The 17,584-nt window shown below is 34.5% G+C and overlaps 1 protein-coding gene across 1 annotated transcript in view; it reads left to right on the forward strand.

Annotated features, from left to right (window-relative positions):
- Positions 1 to 17,584, forward strand: part of ANKRD13C (ankyrin repeat domain 13C) — a 98,342-nt gene that overhangs the window by 32,710 nt on the left and 48,048 nt on the right. The window contains exons 3-5 of the mRNA XM_080800334.1: positions 3,228 to 3,332; positions 8,146 to 8,231; positions 16,579 to 16,624. Of these exons, the coding sequence (XP_080656460.1) occupies positions 3,228 to 3,332; positions 8,146 to 8,231; positions 16,579 to 16,624 (237 nt within the window). The remainder of the gene's footprint in view (positions 1 to 3,227; positions 3,333 to 8,145; positions 8,232 to 16,578; positions 16,625 to 17,584) is intronic.

Here is a 17,584-nt window from a genome sequence, read left to right on the forward strand (position 1 = left end):
TCCATAACCAGGGCTGTCTCCGCTCCCCAGCACCCATGATCCTTTTCTCTCTCAAACCACTTCTCTGCTCTTCCCACCTTCCTTGTTGTGGCCTTTTCTCTCCATTTAGTTGTGCAGTTTATTCTATCAGTCCTCAGGTCGAGTTCTTGGGTATTCAGAATGATTTCATGATCACAATGAACATTCTAATACTCTACCTAGGTTCAGTAGTTATTAACATTTTATCATATTTGCTTTGTTTTTCTCTTAGTGTTATATATATTATTTTCATTGTATCATTTGAAAGTTAAATGTAGACATCATGACATTTTACCACCAAATACCTTAGCATGCATCGCTAAGAATAAGGACTTTCTCTTTCATAACCACAGTATCATTATCACACTTTTTTTAAAAAAAGATTTTACTTATTTATTTGACAGAGAGAGCACAAGCAGGGGGAAAGGCAGGCAGAGGGAGAGGGAGAAACAGGCTCCGTGCTAAGCAGAGAGCCCAACATGGGCTCGATCCAGGACCCTGGATCCTGACCTGAACTGAAGGCAGATGCTTAGCCAACTGAGCTACCCAGGCACCCCTATCATTATCACGTTTAAGAAAATTAATAATATTGTTATAATCTCTAATATCTAATCCATATTTTAATTTTTCCAGTTCCAAAAATTTCTTTTATATGTGCTTTATATTGAATCAACATACTCATTTGCATTTGGTTGTTATGTCATTTTATTTTAATCTAGAGAAGTTTGCCTGCTTTTTCTTCTTCCTTTGTACTTCACTTTTTGAATAGAATTTATAGAATATTTCCCATCTCAGATTTGCCTGATTATTTTCTCATAATGTAATTTAACTTGTTCCTTATCTTGTATCTTTTCTGCAAATTGAAAATTAGGTAGCAAGGCTTGATTTGATTCAAGTTAAATATTTATGGAAAGAATACTGCGTAGGTGATGTTAGGAACTTGATATTACGTCACATTAGAAACACATAATGTCAAGTTATGTCACTATTAATGCCATTATGTTTGGTCACTTATTTAAGCTGATGATCTCCAGATGTCTTCACTGGAAATGAACATTTTTCTCTTTGTAATTAGTAAGTGATCTTGGGATAATACTTTGATACCATGTGAATATCCTCTTTTCCGGCACCATAGCATTTTACATAATGGCTTTAGCATTCATTGAGGACATTTGCCAAAGTCAGTTATTACTTTGGTGATGTAATATACTAATTTTCAAATTCTGCCATTTCTTCTATATTTATTAGCTGGCATTTTTCTGTAATTGATTGTCTTTAGTTTAATGTGTTATAACTAATCATTACTCTTTCTGATGCTCAGTTTCCCAAATTTGGCCAGTAGCTGACCATTTGGCCTTGTTCCTTTGTCCTTTTGATATGACACTATTCTTTTTTTTTTTTTTTTTTTAGATTTTTATTTATTTATTTATTTGACAGAGAGAGAGAGAGAGACCACAAGTAGGCAGAGAGGCAGGCAGAGAGAGAGAGGAAGGGAAGCAGGCTCCCTGCTGAGCAGAGAGCCCGATATAGGGCTTGAACCCAGGACCCTGGGATCATGACCTGAGCCAAAGGCAGAGGCTTTAACCCACTGAGCTACCCAGGCGCCTCTATGACACTATTCTTAAAAAATAGCTGTATATTACACCAGTGGTATAGATGCATCCTGTTAGTCAGTCATTACCCCATGGTGGATATTCATTTAGTTTTCCATGTATTTGCCATTATAAACTGCTACAATATATATTTTTGTACATATATTCTCTCCCTCTTTTTTGGGGGCAGGGAGAGGGAGTAAAGGTCGGGGGAGGGGCAGAGGTAGAGGGAATCTTAAACAGACAACACCAGCACAGAGCCTTATTGTGGGGCTTCATCTCGGGAAATCAAGAGTCAGACGCTTACTGACAGAGCCACCCAGGAACCTCTCTTATACCTATATTCTTATATACTGCTGTAGACTTTCTTAAGCACATTTGTGAAATTTCTATGTTTATATTACTTTATTCTAATAAAACTTAGTATAGTTATTCCTAGTTCTGTGTGCTGGTATAGTTATTCCTTCTATAACTAAGAATCACATTCTTCTTCCACCTGTGTTCAACTACAAGATACTGTCATAAGACCCTTATTTCCTTCAAAACACTTATCATTATCTGACTATTTTTTTTAACTTATTAGTTTACTTATTTTCTTCTCACAAAGGATATAAGCTCTCTGATAGCAAGACCTTATCTTCTCACTGCTTATATGGAGGACTTTAAATGGCATATAATAGGCACTTGGTAAATATTTGCTGAGTGATTAATTGAATGAATGAACCATTCCTTTAGGAAATTTGGAATGGATAGCCATCCTAAATTTCCCCATGAGTCTCAGTTTTGAATGTTTTGCCTATTAATTTACTTTTTATTTCTAATTTTTAAGAAGGGTATCCTCAACCTATAGAAGGGTCTATACCTTAGACTTCTTTTGGTTACTAGACTGTCCAGGTTTGTCCTTGGAATCATAAACAGATTTTTTCCTCTTTTGGGTGTTTTCCTGAAGTAAAAGAATTGTAACATTTGAAAAATAAGGGTTTATGGAAGCATTGCTGGTCCTTTTTGAAAGCACTTTTTTTTCTTTTTCAATTTCTTCTTTTTAAAGATTTTATTTATTTATTTGACAGAGAGAGGGAACGTAAGCAGAGGGAGTGGGAAAGGGAGAAGCAGGCTTTCTGCCGAGCAGGGAGCCGGATGTGGGGCTCCATCCCAGGACCCTGGGATCATGACCTGAGCCAAAGGCAGATGCTTAACTACTGAGCCACCCAGGCTCCCCACTTTTTTTTTTTTTTCTGAAATAAGTTAGGAACTTTCCACTTAACATTACATATATACAAATCCTCTTTTGAGTTTTATTAGTAGAATTTTGATATAAATTACTCTTGGGGATCCTGGGTTATCTTTTAGACTATGGAAATATTCTCAAAATAGTACTTCTTTGGAGAGATACAATCTATTTTTAAGTAATAGAATGGATGCTTCTTGAACCTGAGGATCTGAAATAACCTTGTTTAGATATATAGGACTTTTAAAAATTATTTTTCTTTATAGTACCATGTTTATACTATAGATCTATTTGTATTACACTGGTTTCTTAAATTTCTAAATGATTTTTATATTTAGGGATTCTAAAAATTACACGTTGTTTGATATTATTACCACTTCATGTTTCAGAATGTGCCCATTTACTTTTGGCTCACAATGCTCCAGTAAAGGTGAAAAATGCTCAGGGATGGAGCCCTCTGGCGGAAGCCATCAGCTATGGAGATAGACAGATGAGTAAGCAATACAAATTACTGTTTTTGCTATAAACTCTAAAAATATGAAGTGTTGCATTTGATATAATTTTCATTTAGTGTAACTTTCCATAGTATGAAATGTTTGTAGTTATTTATAAACTTATATGTGAATTATTCATGACTTAGGAACTTGGATATTAGATAGTACATAAAAAGAATTCAGGAGTCATGTTTAAAAGTATATTATTTATAATTTTTTTCTTTTACAGTATTCTACTCACTGATAGGCTTCCATTGTTTTATTTATTCAATATGAAGTATTTTTAAAAGCACCGAACCCTGATTGTCCTTTCTGGCAGCTACTTAATTATATGCAACATTAATTGGAACTGAAAATAATCAGTGTGTTATGACAGTTATCTTTTTACTTTAGTTGGTGGGAATAGGCTTGGCTGAAAGTGAGAAGAAAGTCTCTTTGTTTTGGTCTTTGAGAATTTCAAAAAAAGTCACATGTTTTATCACAGTATACAAAGTGTTCAGTTACTCTACCTTCCCTCCTCCTATTCCGAATTTTTTTTTTCAACTTCATATACAGGTTTTATTTTTGTTAAGCACATCTCAATAGTTTTTATAAAAATGAATTTTATAAAATTTATAAAATTTATAAAAATAAACTTTATAAAATTTATAAAGTTATAAATTTTATAAAATCTAAATCTGGATGAATAAGAATATTATATTTCTGGTAATATCTTTTTACAGTTTGAGGTTGAAAATAATGAAATCTCGACTTGTGGAAGGAACAATAAAATTTTGGGCAGTTTTATTAAATAAGTGCATCAAGATTGAATGTTCTTAGGATGTTATATGGATTTAGTTCTATTTGATACTTCATTTTGGGCTCTTATGTCTTAACTTCATATGTAATCCACATACTACATCTTTGTGGGGTTTCTTTGCAGCTTTTAATGGTGACATTACATTTGGGCTTAGGATTTAATGAGATAAAATTGTGATGATTTAACAATTATATGAGTATATATATATATTTGTTGTTATTCATTGACAGTTGTCCTTTTTGGACAAAATCAAGAGACTCTTTTGAGAGTAAGAAACCATAGTAATCCTAGAATTATGTCAGGGAAAGGACAAAAACATAAACAGATTAAACAAACTGATAATAAACTAGAAGTTGCAGCAACCAGTTCCTTTAGGAACTTTCTTTGATATTTCTAACCCATTAGTGTAATGGAGAGGAAACCAGATGGACTCCTGGGTTTCTGACTTACATTGAGACTTATGTGGCTTTCACATAACTTATTTAGAGTCAGTGAATATTTTTTGAATTCTTAATACAAAGCATGTATATATAGTAAGATGTGGAGAATGAAGACATGGTCTCTGCTCTTTAGGAACTTAATCTATTGGGAAGGTCAAGAAACCATTTTCTTGAAAAATCAGTTACTAGATTTTAATATAAAAGATTGAGGCCCATAGTAGTTAAAAAAAAAGCGATTTTTTTTCTATAGAGTGATATCTTAGATATACATTCTGAATAGTATTCCATTGCCAATCATTGTATCATTATATATCCATAATTATTCAGTGCTTTTAAAAGTTATTTCCCATCATATGAAATGGAAATATTTATTCTAAATATTAAAGAATAGGAAATTTAACAACTCTTAAGCTACATATTTAGAAATATATGGATATAATTATAATGGTATTAAATGGGTCTATACTTTGAAATTGTTTTAAAAATTATGATTTAAATTTTTGATTATTTAGCTTGTGTTACATTAAAAATTTCTAGGCATAGAAAATTACATTATTTTAAAAAATTAGAGATAATCTAATTATTACTGAAATATTATCTAATTAGCAAAATATAATCTGATACTATAAATTATTAGCAAGCACTGTGACCTATTTCTCTTTTGGTCTGATTTCTGCTGATGTTTTTGTGCTGTAGAACGAGATGATACTGTATTTTTTGGAGACTATTTAAAATTATTTCACTTAGGGAGGACACCTGGTTGGCTTAGTCAGAAATGCAGGTAACTCTTGATTTCAGGGTCGTGAGTTTGATTGCCCCAAGTTGTCTGTAGAGATTACTAAAAAATGAACTTAAAAAAAAAAAAAGAATTATTTCACTTTAGAGTTAATAAAATTTCAAGATTATGTTGCTTTTCTGCCTTATGATTGTTGTGTGGTGAACAGTGATCAGCCTAGGTCAGTATTGGAGAGCTATCAGTCTTGGATTTAATTAACTTGATGTTAGATTTGTTGAGTTTGAGTTATCTATGGTATGTCCACAGAACTGTCTAAATAAGAAGTGGGAAATAATTATTTTGGAGCATAGAAGGAAGTGGAGAGCAGAAAATACAGATATAAGTAATTCTTGGAGCAGGAGGACATAGTTCCAAAGGTTTTAGGCACAACCAACTGAATATTTTAAAAGTACTTTGTGTGGGAAAATAAAGAGAAAGTTAAATAAGTTGTGGTTTATTGGAGTTCTTTATTTGAGTCTTTGTATAAATTCTAACACCATCCAAATCCTCTAAAGCTAATTTTATCCTTATTATCAGTCATCGTTAATGTGATTCTTACAATATGGGAGTACAGATCCTGATCCCACAAAAACATACTGCTAATTTTGTATAATTGCATTCTGAATGTTTGTTTCCATTTCCATGAGAAAGTTTGAGTTGATGTTATTTTTTAATGTAATGTAAATCTCTTTATCACTATCTTTTAAATAATGTTTGGCCATTTTAATGTAATTGTTATTTACTACATGTGTTCAGTCAGTTTCAATATATTTACCTGGGGAAAAATATATAACTTCTGCTTTTTATTAAGATTTCTTTTCTATTTATGAATTGAATTCTTTCTATTCCTTACATTCAAAGAGGTTTGTTTGAATTTGAAGGCAAATTGCCTTCCTTAAAGGCAAGGAAGATTTATTAAGATCCTTGAGTTTATTATAAATTATAAAATTTTAATTAATTATAAAATTTTAATTATAACATTTTAATTAATTATAAAAAGAATTCTACTACATTTGGCTAATAAAGCTTTGATATTAAAGTTAAACAAACATGAGGTTAGCCAGATTCATATAAATTTACATCTGGAAAGAACTTTAATGATTATCCAGGTCATTGGTTCTCAGACTATTTGTATTTCACAGGCCAGAAAAAAATTGTATTTGAGGATTGAGGTGGAGTAGGTAACATTTCATTTTAGCGTGTAAAAACTTTAAAAAAAGATAATATAATTGCTTTCTTGCTGTGATCACCATTTTATTAAAAAAAGACATTTTGAAACCAAAAATAGCAGAAAGAATAATCCTTAAATTGAAAAAAATATTCATTTTACTGCATATCACTGGGAACTTGAGCAGTTGGGCACTGAAATGTAGACTTGTATTTGGAAACTATTGACCTACGTCACAAAGCTAGCTGTAGGACTATGTGATGAGATGTGGTCGCACACCTTGGTTTCTAGGGCTCATCTCAGCCTCTTCTGTTGTTCCAAAAGACCATGAGTAATTTAAATTTGTTCTTTGATTTTTGACTCTTTAAAATACAGTGGGGTTATGGTTAGAAGTGTGGTTCAAGGTAAGAATAGATTGCACCATTTTTCAGATTTTTCTCTAGTTTTTTTCCTATTTTGCCATTGTAAACAAAACAAATCTGGTTCAAGCTTTCAGTACAGTCTTCTTTCCTTTTTCTTTTTTTTTACCTTTTGCTTCTGTATTCCACATAAGGCTTTAAGTAGTTTATAAGAATGCATATTGTAAAATAGTAAAAATAATAGTATTTTCAAATGTATGTGAATATGTATATTCAGATATATAGATATATGTGAAAAATACGTCAGGACTAAGAGGAAGTCAGCATGTAGTGATGTACATATTTTCCCCCAGTGCATACTTTCTATCTTCGTATCTTTTGTTAGGCTTACTTGATTTAAGTCTAATATTTTCCCTTATTTTAGTAAATGTTGGGGACTGATTGATATTTGCTAGTCAATTTTAGACCTTTATTCTAATAGGTAAAAATTATATTTACTTAATTGCAGTCACAGTAGTAAGCAATTTATATTGAGCCTTTACAGAAATTCTGTGTAGATTTCACTTTAATTTTTACTTGGCAAATGAAAAAAAGAAACTGAAATTTAGGGATATTAAGTAACTTGTCCATTTACATATAGCTAATAATTAGTAAAGCTGGAGTTTGCAGTTAGGCAATGTGTTTAAATCTCGTCTGAACTATTGAGAAAAGACTATGGAGGGCTTCAGATTTTAAGAGATTCAGAAGTTCTTTTCACGGATAAAATAGGATTTGTTTTGTATTTTTTCTGCTATGTGGTGGTCTTTGAGAGTACAACTTCTAGGGAGAAAAGAACAGATACACCCAGTATTAATTACAAATAAGTACATTTTTATAAAAGTAATATCCAGTGGGATTTTTGAGATCTGTCTTAGAGATCTTTTAGATCAGTGTTACAACAGGACATTCATTGCATCATCTGATTTAGATTGGTTAATCTTGGCTCATTTAGGTAAATCCTCACTGATAATTAAAAACTAGGAATACTAGTGTGAATATAAGTTCATGTTAAGGTATCTCTTTTCAATTTTGTTTGGGGTTTGTAACAGCTTTATTAAACTTATCAACTTATTTATAATGTCTATGTTTATGTCTTTGTATAGTAAGCTAGTGGTGTTTTCTAACAAGGCAAAAAAGCTTTTTTTGTATAAATTTTTTTAATTGAGCTGTAATTGACAATCTAGCATGGTGAAATTTATTTTAAATTAAAAAAAATTTTAATTTAAACTTCAGTTACAGCTCTTTTAAGGAAGCTTAAGCAGCAATCCAGGGAAAGTGTTGAAGAAAAACGACCTCGATTATTAAAAGCCCTAAAAGAGGTAAGCTATATCTCTTTGCCAATCTTGTACTAAAGAGCAAATTGTAAGTGTATTTTTAAGCATTTTTAAAATGTAGTGTAATTTCTGGATTATTACAAGTCAAGAAATGGTAAAAGTCCTGTTTGAACTGAGTAATAATGATAAACCAAAATACCCAGATTATAATGGATAAATTTAATCCTATGGAAGCACCATTTACTTTGAACCAGGAAAGGAGATAAATAATTACTGTTTTCAAAGAATTAGATAAGAGCTCTAAGAAAAAAGGAGGTAGTTCATAAGTAATGGCAATAATTTTCCTTTGTCCTTTGGATTGGAAGATCCCCTAAGAACTGAAGCCACTATCTGCTCCAGGAACAGCATTTTCTTTATATAACAAAACTCTTTTTGTCTATCCTACATCCTGATGGTAAGAGCTGGATGTGCTGGCACAGAAAGGAAGAGAGCTTTGTTTTCTCTTATTTTTTGTCTACTGTATGTTTGATGTCTGAAAGAACTGTGAGAGATAGACCTATCATGTTAACTGTGTCTCCTCTGAAGTATGCTATTTTTGGTTTTATATCTCAAGAGATAAATTTTTTTTAGAATATTTAATCACAGTAGTTTCCTTAACAGTTATAGGCTTTGCTGTCTAGCTTCTAATTTGTGAAATACAAACTTAACATCTCATATGATGTAATTTCATATTTCAGATTTAGTAAATTTGTATTACCACTTTATAGAAAAAGTTTCTATTTCAGAGTGTCATTTTCTTAGTCCATTATGAGGCTGCACAAATAGTCATTTTGGAAGTTTATTTCATAAAACATCTAAAGGTTTGGCTATTTTTACAGTTATAGTTATTATTGTTATTTTGGTTATGCTGATAAATGGACTTTATTGATACCAATTTTTTATTAATTATTTTTATTAACATATAATGTATTATTTGCCCCAGGGGTACAGGTCTGTGAATCATTAGTCCTGCATACTTCACAGCACTCACCATATCACATACCCTCCCCAATGTCCATAACCCAACCACCGTCTCCACACTCCCCCTCCCCCCAGCAACCCTCAGTTTGTTTTGTAAGATTAAGAGTCTCTTATGGTTTGTCTCCCTCCCAATCCCATCTTGTTTCATTTTTTCCTTCCCTATCCCCCAAAGCCCCCACTCTGCCTCTCAAATTCTTCATATCAGGGAGATCATATGATAATTGCCTTTCTCTGATTGACTTATTTTGCTCAGCAAATTGACTTGTTTCTTTGCAAATAGCAAGATTTCATTTCTTTTGATGGCTGCAAAGTATTCCATTGTATATATATATACCACATCTTTATCCATTCATCTATTGATGGACATCTAGGTTCTTTCCATAGTTTGGCTATTGTGGACATTGCTGCTATAAACATTCGCGTGCACGTGCCCCTTCAGATCACTACGTTTGTATCTTTAGGGTAGATACCCAGTAGTGCAATTGCTGGGTCATAGGGTAGCTCTATTTTCAACTTTTTGAGGAACCTCCATGTTATTTTCCAGAGTGGCTGCACCAGCTTGCATTCCCATCAACAGTGTAGGAGGGTTCCCCTTTCTCCACATCCTTACCAGCGTCTGTCATTTCCTGACTTGTTAATTTTAGCCATTCTGACTGGTGTGAGGTGGTATCTCATTGTGGTTTTGATTTGGATTTCCCTGATGCCGAGTGATATGGAGCACTTTCTTTCTTTTTTTTTTTTTTAATTTTATTTATTTATTTGACAGACAGATTACAAGTAGGCAAGAGAGGCAGGCAGGGAGAGAGAGGAGGAAGCAGGCTCTCCACAGAGCAGAGAGCCCGATGTGGGGCTCGATCCCAGGACCCTGGGATCATGACCTGAGCCAAAGGCAGAGGCCTTAACCCACTGAGCCACCCAGGCGCCCCACCTATGGAGCACTTTCTAATGTGTCTGAAGGCCATCTGGATGTCTTCTTTGCAGAAATGTCTGTTCATGTCCTCTGCCCATTTCTTGATTGGATTATTTGTTCTTTGGGTGTTGAGTTTGCTAAGCTCTTTACAGATTTTGGTACTAGCCCTTTATCTGATACATCGTTTGCAAATATCTTCTCCCATTCTGTCAGTTGTCTTTTGGTTTTGTTAACTGTTTCCTTTGCTGTGCAAAAGCTTTTGATCTTGATGAAATCCCAGTAGTTCATTTTTGCCCTTGCTTCCTTGCCTTTGGCGATGTTCCTAGGAAGAAGTTGCTGTGGCTGAGGTTGAAGAGGTTGCTGCCTGTGTTCTCCTCAAGGATTTTGATGGATTTCTGTCTCACATTGAGGTCTTTCATCCATGTGGAGTTATTTTTGTGTGTGCTGTAAGGAAATGGTCTAGTTTCATTCTTCTGCGTGTGGCTGTCCAATTATCCCAACACCATTTGTTGAACAGACTGTCTTTTTTCCATTGGACATTCTCTCCTGCTTTGTCGAAGATTAGTTGAACATAGAGTTGAGGGTCTATTTCTGGGCTCTCTATTCTATTTCATTGATCTGTGTGTCTGTTTTTGTGCCAGTACCATACTGTCTTGAAGACGACAGCTTTGTAATAGAACTTGAAGTCTGGAATTGTGATGCCACCAACTTTGGCTTTCTTTTTCAGTATTCCTTTGGCTATTCGAGGTCTTTTCTGGTTCCATATAAATTTTAGGGTTATTTGTTCCATTTCTTTGAAAAAAATGGATGGGATTTTGATAGGGATTGCATTGAATGTGTAGATTGCTTTAGGTAGCATAGACATTTTCACAATATTTGTTCTTCCAATCCAGGAGCATGGAACATTTTTCCATTTCTTTGTGTCTTCCTCAATTTCTTTCATGAGTACTTCATAGTTTTCTGAGTATAGATTCTTTGCCTCTTTGGTTAGGTTTATTCCTAGGTATCTTATGGTTTTGGGTGCAATTGTAAATGGGATTGACTCCTCAATTTCTCTCTTCTGTCCTGATGTTGGTGTAAAGAAATGCAACTGATTTCTGTGCATTGATTTTATATCCTGACACTTTACTGAATTCCTGTACAAGTTCTAGCAGATTTGGAGTAGAGTCTTTTGGGCTTTCCACATATAGTATCATATCATCTGCAAAGAGTGAGAGTTTGATGACTTCTTTGCCGATTTGGATGCCTTTAATTTCTTTTTGTTGTCTGATTGCTGAGGCTCAGACTTCTAGTACTATGTTGAATAGTGGTGGTGATAATGGACATCCCTGCCATGTTCCTGACCTTAGCAGAAAAGCTTTCAGTTTTTCTCCATTGAGAACGATATTTGCGGTGGGTTTTTCATAGATGGCTTTGGTGATATTGAGGTATGTACCCTCTATCCCTACACTTTGAAGAGTTTTGATCAGGAAGGGATGCTGTACTTTGTCAGATGCTTTTTCAGCATCTATTGAGAGTATCATATGGTTCTTGTTCTTTCTTTTATTAATGTATTGTATCACATTGATTGATTTGCGGATGTTGAAGCAACCTTGCAGCCCTGGAATAAATCCCACTTGGTCATGGTGAATAATCCTTTTAATGTACTATTGGATCTTATTGGCTAGTATTTTGGTGAGAATTTTCGCATCTTTGTTCATCAAGGATATTGGTCTGTAATTCTCCTTTTTGGTGGGGTCTTTTTCTGGTTTTGGCATCAAGGTAATGCTGGCCTCATAAAATGAGTTTGGAAGTTTTCCTTCCATTACTATTCTTTGGAACAGTTTCAGGAAACAGTTTCTTCTTTAAATGTTTGGTAAAATTCCCCTGGAAAGCCATCTGGCCCTGGGTCCTTTTTTTTTTTTTTTTTTTTTGGCAGATTTTTGATGACTTCTTCAATCTCCTTACTGGTTGTGGTTCTGTTCAGGTTTTCTATTTCTTCCTGGTTCAGTTTTGATAGTTTATATGTCTCTAGGAGTGCACCCATTTCTTCCAGATTGTCAACTTTGCTGGCGTACAGTTGCTTGTAATATGTTCTTATAATTGTTTGTATTTCTTTGGTGTTGGTTGTGATCTCTCCTCTTCCATTCATGATTTTATTAATTTGGGTCCTTTCTCTTTTCTTTTTGATAAGTCTGGCTGAGCATTTATCAATCTTATTAATTCTTTCAAAGAACCAGCTCCTAGTTTTGCTCATCTGTTCTATTGTGGTTTTTTTGTTTGTTTCTATTTCATTAATTTCTTTTCTGATCTTTATTATTTCTTTTCTCCTGCTGGGTTTAGGCTTTCTTTGCTGTTCTTTCTCCAGCCCCTTTAGGTGTAGGGTTAGGTTGTGTACTTGAGACCTTTCTTGTTTCTTGAGAAAGGGTTGTATCGCTATATACTTTCCTCTCAGGACCACCTTTGCTATGCCCCACAGATTTTGAAGAGTTGTGTTTTCATTTTCATTTGTTTCCATGAATTTTTTCAATTTTTCTTTAATTTCCTGGTTGACCCATTCATTCCTTAGTAGGATGTTCTTTAACCTCCATGTGTTTTGAGTTCATTACCACTTTTCTCTTGTGATTGAGTTCTGGTTTCAAAGCATTGTGGTCTGAAAGTATGCAGGGAATGATCTCAATCTTTTGGTACCAGTGGAGACCTGATTTGTGACCCAGGATGTGATCTATTCTGGAGAATGTGATCTATTCTGGAGAATATGCACCTGAGAAGAATGTGTATTCTGTTGCTTTGGGATGGAATGTTCTAAATATATCTGTGATGTCCTTCTGGTCCATTGTGTCATTTAAAGATGTTCGGTTGTTGATCTTTTGCTTAGAACATCTGTCTGTTTCAGTGAGGGGAGTGTTAAAGTCCTCTACTATTATTGTATTATTGTCGATGTGTTTCTTTGATTTTGTTATTAATTGGTTTATATAGTTGACTGCTCCCATGTTTGGGGCATAGATATTTAAAATGGTTAGATCTTCTTGTTGGATAGATCCTTTAAGTATGATATAGTGTCCTTCCTCATCTCTTATAGTCTTTGGTTTAAAATCTAGTTTCTCTGATACTAGGATTGCCACCCCAGCTTTCTTTTGATGTCCATTAGCATGGTTAATTGTTTTCCACCCCCTCACTTTAAATCTGGAGGTGTCTTTGGGTCTAAAATGAGTTTCTTGTAGACAGCATATAAATGAGTTTTGTTTTTATCCATTCTGATACCCTGTGTCTTTTGATTGGGGCATTTAGCCCATTTACATTCAGGGTAACTATCGAAAGATAGAATTTAGTGCCATTGTATTGCCTGTAAGGTGACTGTTACTGTATATTGTCTCTGTTCCTTTCTGTTCTGCTACTTCTAGGCTCTCTCTTTGCTTAGAAGACCCCTTTCAATATTTCCTGTAGGGCTGGTTTGGTGTTTGCAAATTCTTTTTAAATTTTTGTTTGTCCTGGACGTTTTTTATCTCTCCTTCTATTTTCATTGATAGTCTAGCTGGATATAGTATTCTTGGCTGCATATTTTTCTCATTTAGTGCTCTGAATATATCATGCCAGTTCTTTCTGGCCTGCCAGGTCTCTGTGGATAAGTCTGCTGCCAGTCTAATATATCTACCATTGTATGTTACAGACTTCTTGTCTCGAGCTGCTTTCACGATTTTCTCTTTGTCACTAAGACTTGTAAGTTTCACTATTAGATGACGGGGTGTAGACCTATTTTATTGATTTTGAGGGGGGTTCTCTTTGCCCCGTGCATTTTGATGCTTGTTCCTTTTGCCATATTGGGGAAATTCTCTACTATAATTCGCTCCAATATACCTTCTGCCCCCCTCTCTCTTTCTTCTTCTTCTGTAATCCCAATTATTTTAATGTTGTTTCATCTTAAGGTACCAATTATCTCTCAGATTCTTCTTTCGTGGTCCAGTATTTGCTTGTCTCTCTTTTGCTCAGCTTCTTTATTCTCCATTTTGTGTTCTTCTATATCACTAATTCTCTGTTCTGCCTCATTTATTCTAGCAGTAAGAGCCTCCAGTTTTGATTGAACCTCATTAATAGCTTTTTTAAATTTCAATTTGGTTAGATTTTAGTTCTTTTTCTCCAGAAAGGGTTTCTCTAATATCTTCCATAGCTTTTTCGAGCCCAGCTAGCATCTTGAGAAATGTAGTTCTGAACTCTCGTTCTGACATATTACCAATGTCTGTGTTGATTAGGTCCTTAGCCATTGACACTGCCTCTTGTTCTCTTTTTTGTGGTGAGTTTTTCCACCTTGTCATTTTATCCAGATAAGGATATATGAATGAGTTTATAAAATGCCAAAAGGGTGGCAAAGACCGCAGAAAAATGTACGCTAACCAAACCAGAAGAGATCCAAAACTGGGGGGAGAAGAAGGGAGAAAAAGGAAATAAAAACAAAAAATAAGTAATAAAATATTTATATATATATACACACACATATATATGTGTATATATATATATATATATACATATACACACACACACACACACACACACACACTAGACTGGTGAATAGAACAGAGCCACTCACTTGATTTTGGGTGTATATTGGTCTCTTAGAAGAACCTACCTCCCAAAATTTTAAAGAAAGAAAAATTTATATATATATACACAAAAATAAGGGTAAACACAATGAAAGGATGGAGTGTGACTGTGAAGAAAAAAATTTAAAAAAAGATTCTAAAAAAGGAATTGGTAAGATAAGTTGGTTGAAAAAAAAAAAAAGAGGAGGGAATGTGCTTAGTCTGGAGACTAGAACAAAGCCATGTGCTAGTTTAGGGTATATTTTGATCTATTTGAAGAAATTGTATCCCAAAATTTTTTAGGAAAAAAAACCCCTATATGTATACAAAAGATAAGGTTAAATACAATGAAAGGATAAAATACGACTATAGCAATGAAGGTTTAAAACGATTTTTGTTTTTTTAGAAAGGTATTGTTAAGATAAACTAGTTAAAACAGTTAAAAGAAGAAAGAGGAAAAGTTAAAAAAATAGAATAAGAAAAAATAAAATTAAAAAAATTTAACTTTGCAAGACTAAAGGATCTTGGGGAAAAAGCCATGAATTGTATGCGTTGCTTTCCCCTAGCTCTGGAGTTCCGCTCTTCTCCTTGATTGGTGAGCTTGGTCTTGGTTGGATGTTCTTGCTGATCTTTTGCGGGAGGGACCTGTTGCAGTGATTCTCAAATGCCTTTGCCCTAGGCAGAATTGCACCACCCTTGCCAGGGACCAGGCTAAGTAATCCCGGGTTCGCTCTTGGAGCTTTTGTTTCCTGAATGCTTCCCGTACTGCTTTGGAGAACGGGAATGAAAATGGCGGTCTCCCAGTTTCCCGCCCGTAGGAGCTGAGAGCTGGGGGCCTCACTCCACAGTGAGCCCTCAGAGATGAGCAGTCAGTCTCTCCTGTCTCTCTGGTCTCTGGCCGCACTCCAAGCTCATCTGGCCTGTGACCAAGTGTTTCTATCTGTTTGGAGGTAGAAACTCTCAAAACTCTTATCTAGAGACCCCATTTGGAGTCTCCAAACCCAGCAGATAACTGCTGCACTGCTCCTCCTGGAGGAGGAAGGTGAGTCTCCCTTGATCTGCCGCTTATGGGGTACCTGCTGGAAGAGCAGTGGTCTGACTGTGCCTTGGATCCCGGTTTAAGGTAACCCTGATCTAAACGCTCACTCTTCCGCTCTGTCTCTGTAGTGGGCTTCCCCGACCCGATACCCTACAGCTCTGCCACACTCAGACACCCCCAATCTTTCTGTGACCCCACAGGACCTGAGACCACACTGTCTCCCTGAGGGCTTCACCCCTACTTAACCTCTGGAGCGATGTCCCTCAGTGGAGCAGACTTCTGAAAGTTATGATTTTGTGCACTGCTCTGCCACTTGCCGGGAGCCGGCCCCTCCCCCCACGGTCTGTTTTCCCGTTGCTTTAGATTCACTTCTCTGCACGTCCTACCTTTCAGAAAGTGGTGGGTTTTCTGTTCCTAGAGTTGCTGCTCTTCTTTTCTTCTATCTCCTGTTAAGTTTGTAGGTATTCAGAATGTTTTGATACCTATCTAGCTTAACTCCTGGGATCTGATGTCATTTCAGTCTGCTTCTTCTCTGCCATCTTGCCTCTCCCAACACTGTTGATACCAATTTAAATGCCTGTCAGTTTCAGATATGCTTCATTGTGGTTAAAATATTCTTGTAGAATGTACAGTTGGTGCATATTTTCCTCTGTAGATAAGTATAATAATGTGTACTATTGTAATGTTTTATTTTGTGATTTAACCATATTTTTTCTTCCAATTCCAGAAATTGAAACTACTTTCTATTCCTGTGTCTAGACCTTTTATGATTATAGATTGAAAAAAAAAAACAAACAAAATATTCAGTAGATATAAGAGCTGTTAAACTAAGATGCATTCAGTAATTATTTGTATTTTGTTTCTCAGCTAGGTGACTTTTATCTGGAACTTCACTGGGATTTTCAAAGCTGGGGTAAGAGTGTGCTGTGTTTCACTGTAAAATATGTACACATGCAGAAATGCAAGTGCAAAAATAACTATTCTGTGGAAATGTTAGCAAATTTGGTACTTGCCTTAAGGAAAATTAAATATTTTTCATTACATTGAATGTAATGCTAGTAAAGCCATACAGTAATACTTAATTATCCCAACCTAAATAATAACTTTCAAAAATCTCGGGTATGGTGCATAAACAATGAATTTTGGAACACTGAAAGAAAATTAAATCAACTTAAAAAAACTTTCAAAAATCTTATTTTTAAGGTTGAAAATTGTCTTTTCTTTTAAACAAAATGAAGGTTTGAATATTGTAATAAATATAAGGAATTCTCAAAGGGAAGAGAATAATTATAGGATTATTAAATTACTGAATTTAAGGAAATTGAAATATAGTACTTAGATCCCTGAATGAGAAGAATTCAGTTAACATTATGATTTTGTATATTTTGTCATCTTTCAGTCATTTTTGCCACTTTTATTGTATACTTTATAGCTACTTGTTTAACATACTGTTTGGTTGCTCACTGTTTCAATTATTTATAAGATCTTAATCCCTAGATATTTTGCAGTCATTTAATGATTTATCTTGGCAAGGTAAGTTTCCCTCATCCGCATTTTAAACCTCAGTCCATTTAGGGAGAAAACCTTCATGTCTAAATAGGAATTTGATGCTAGTGACCTTTACTAGTTAAGCAACTACTAAAACAACTAAATTTGGGTTGTTTTTTGAAGATTTAAAAGCAATTTAATTTGTATGTAGGCTTGGATATAATGAGCCTACATATGTTTTTTTTTAAAGCATTTCAATTAATTTCTATGATACAAAGGTATTTGAATGCTTAGTGATATATATCCCCCAAATCATCATCAAACTAATCAGATATTGACAACCATAAAAGTCACTGTTACTGTTCACGTGAATGCTTTCAAACCC

The sequence above is a fragment of the Martes martes genome, assembly GCF_963455335.1.
Source record: "Martes martes genome assembly, chromosome: 4".
NCBI classification, from domain to species: Eukaryota; Metazoa; Chordata; class Mammalia; order Carnivora; family Mustelidae; genus Martes; species Martes martes.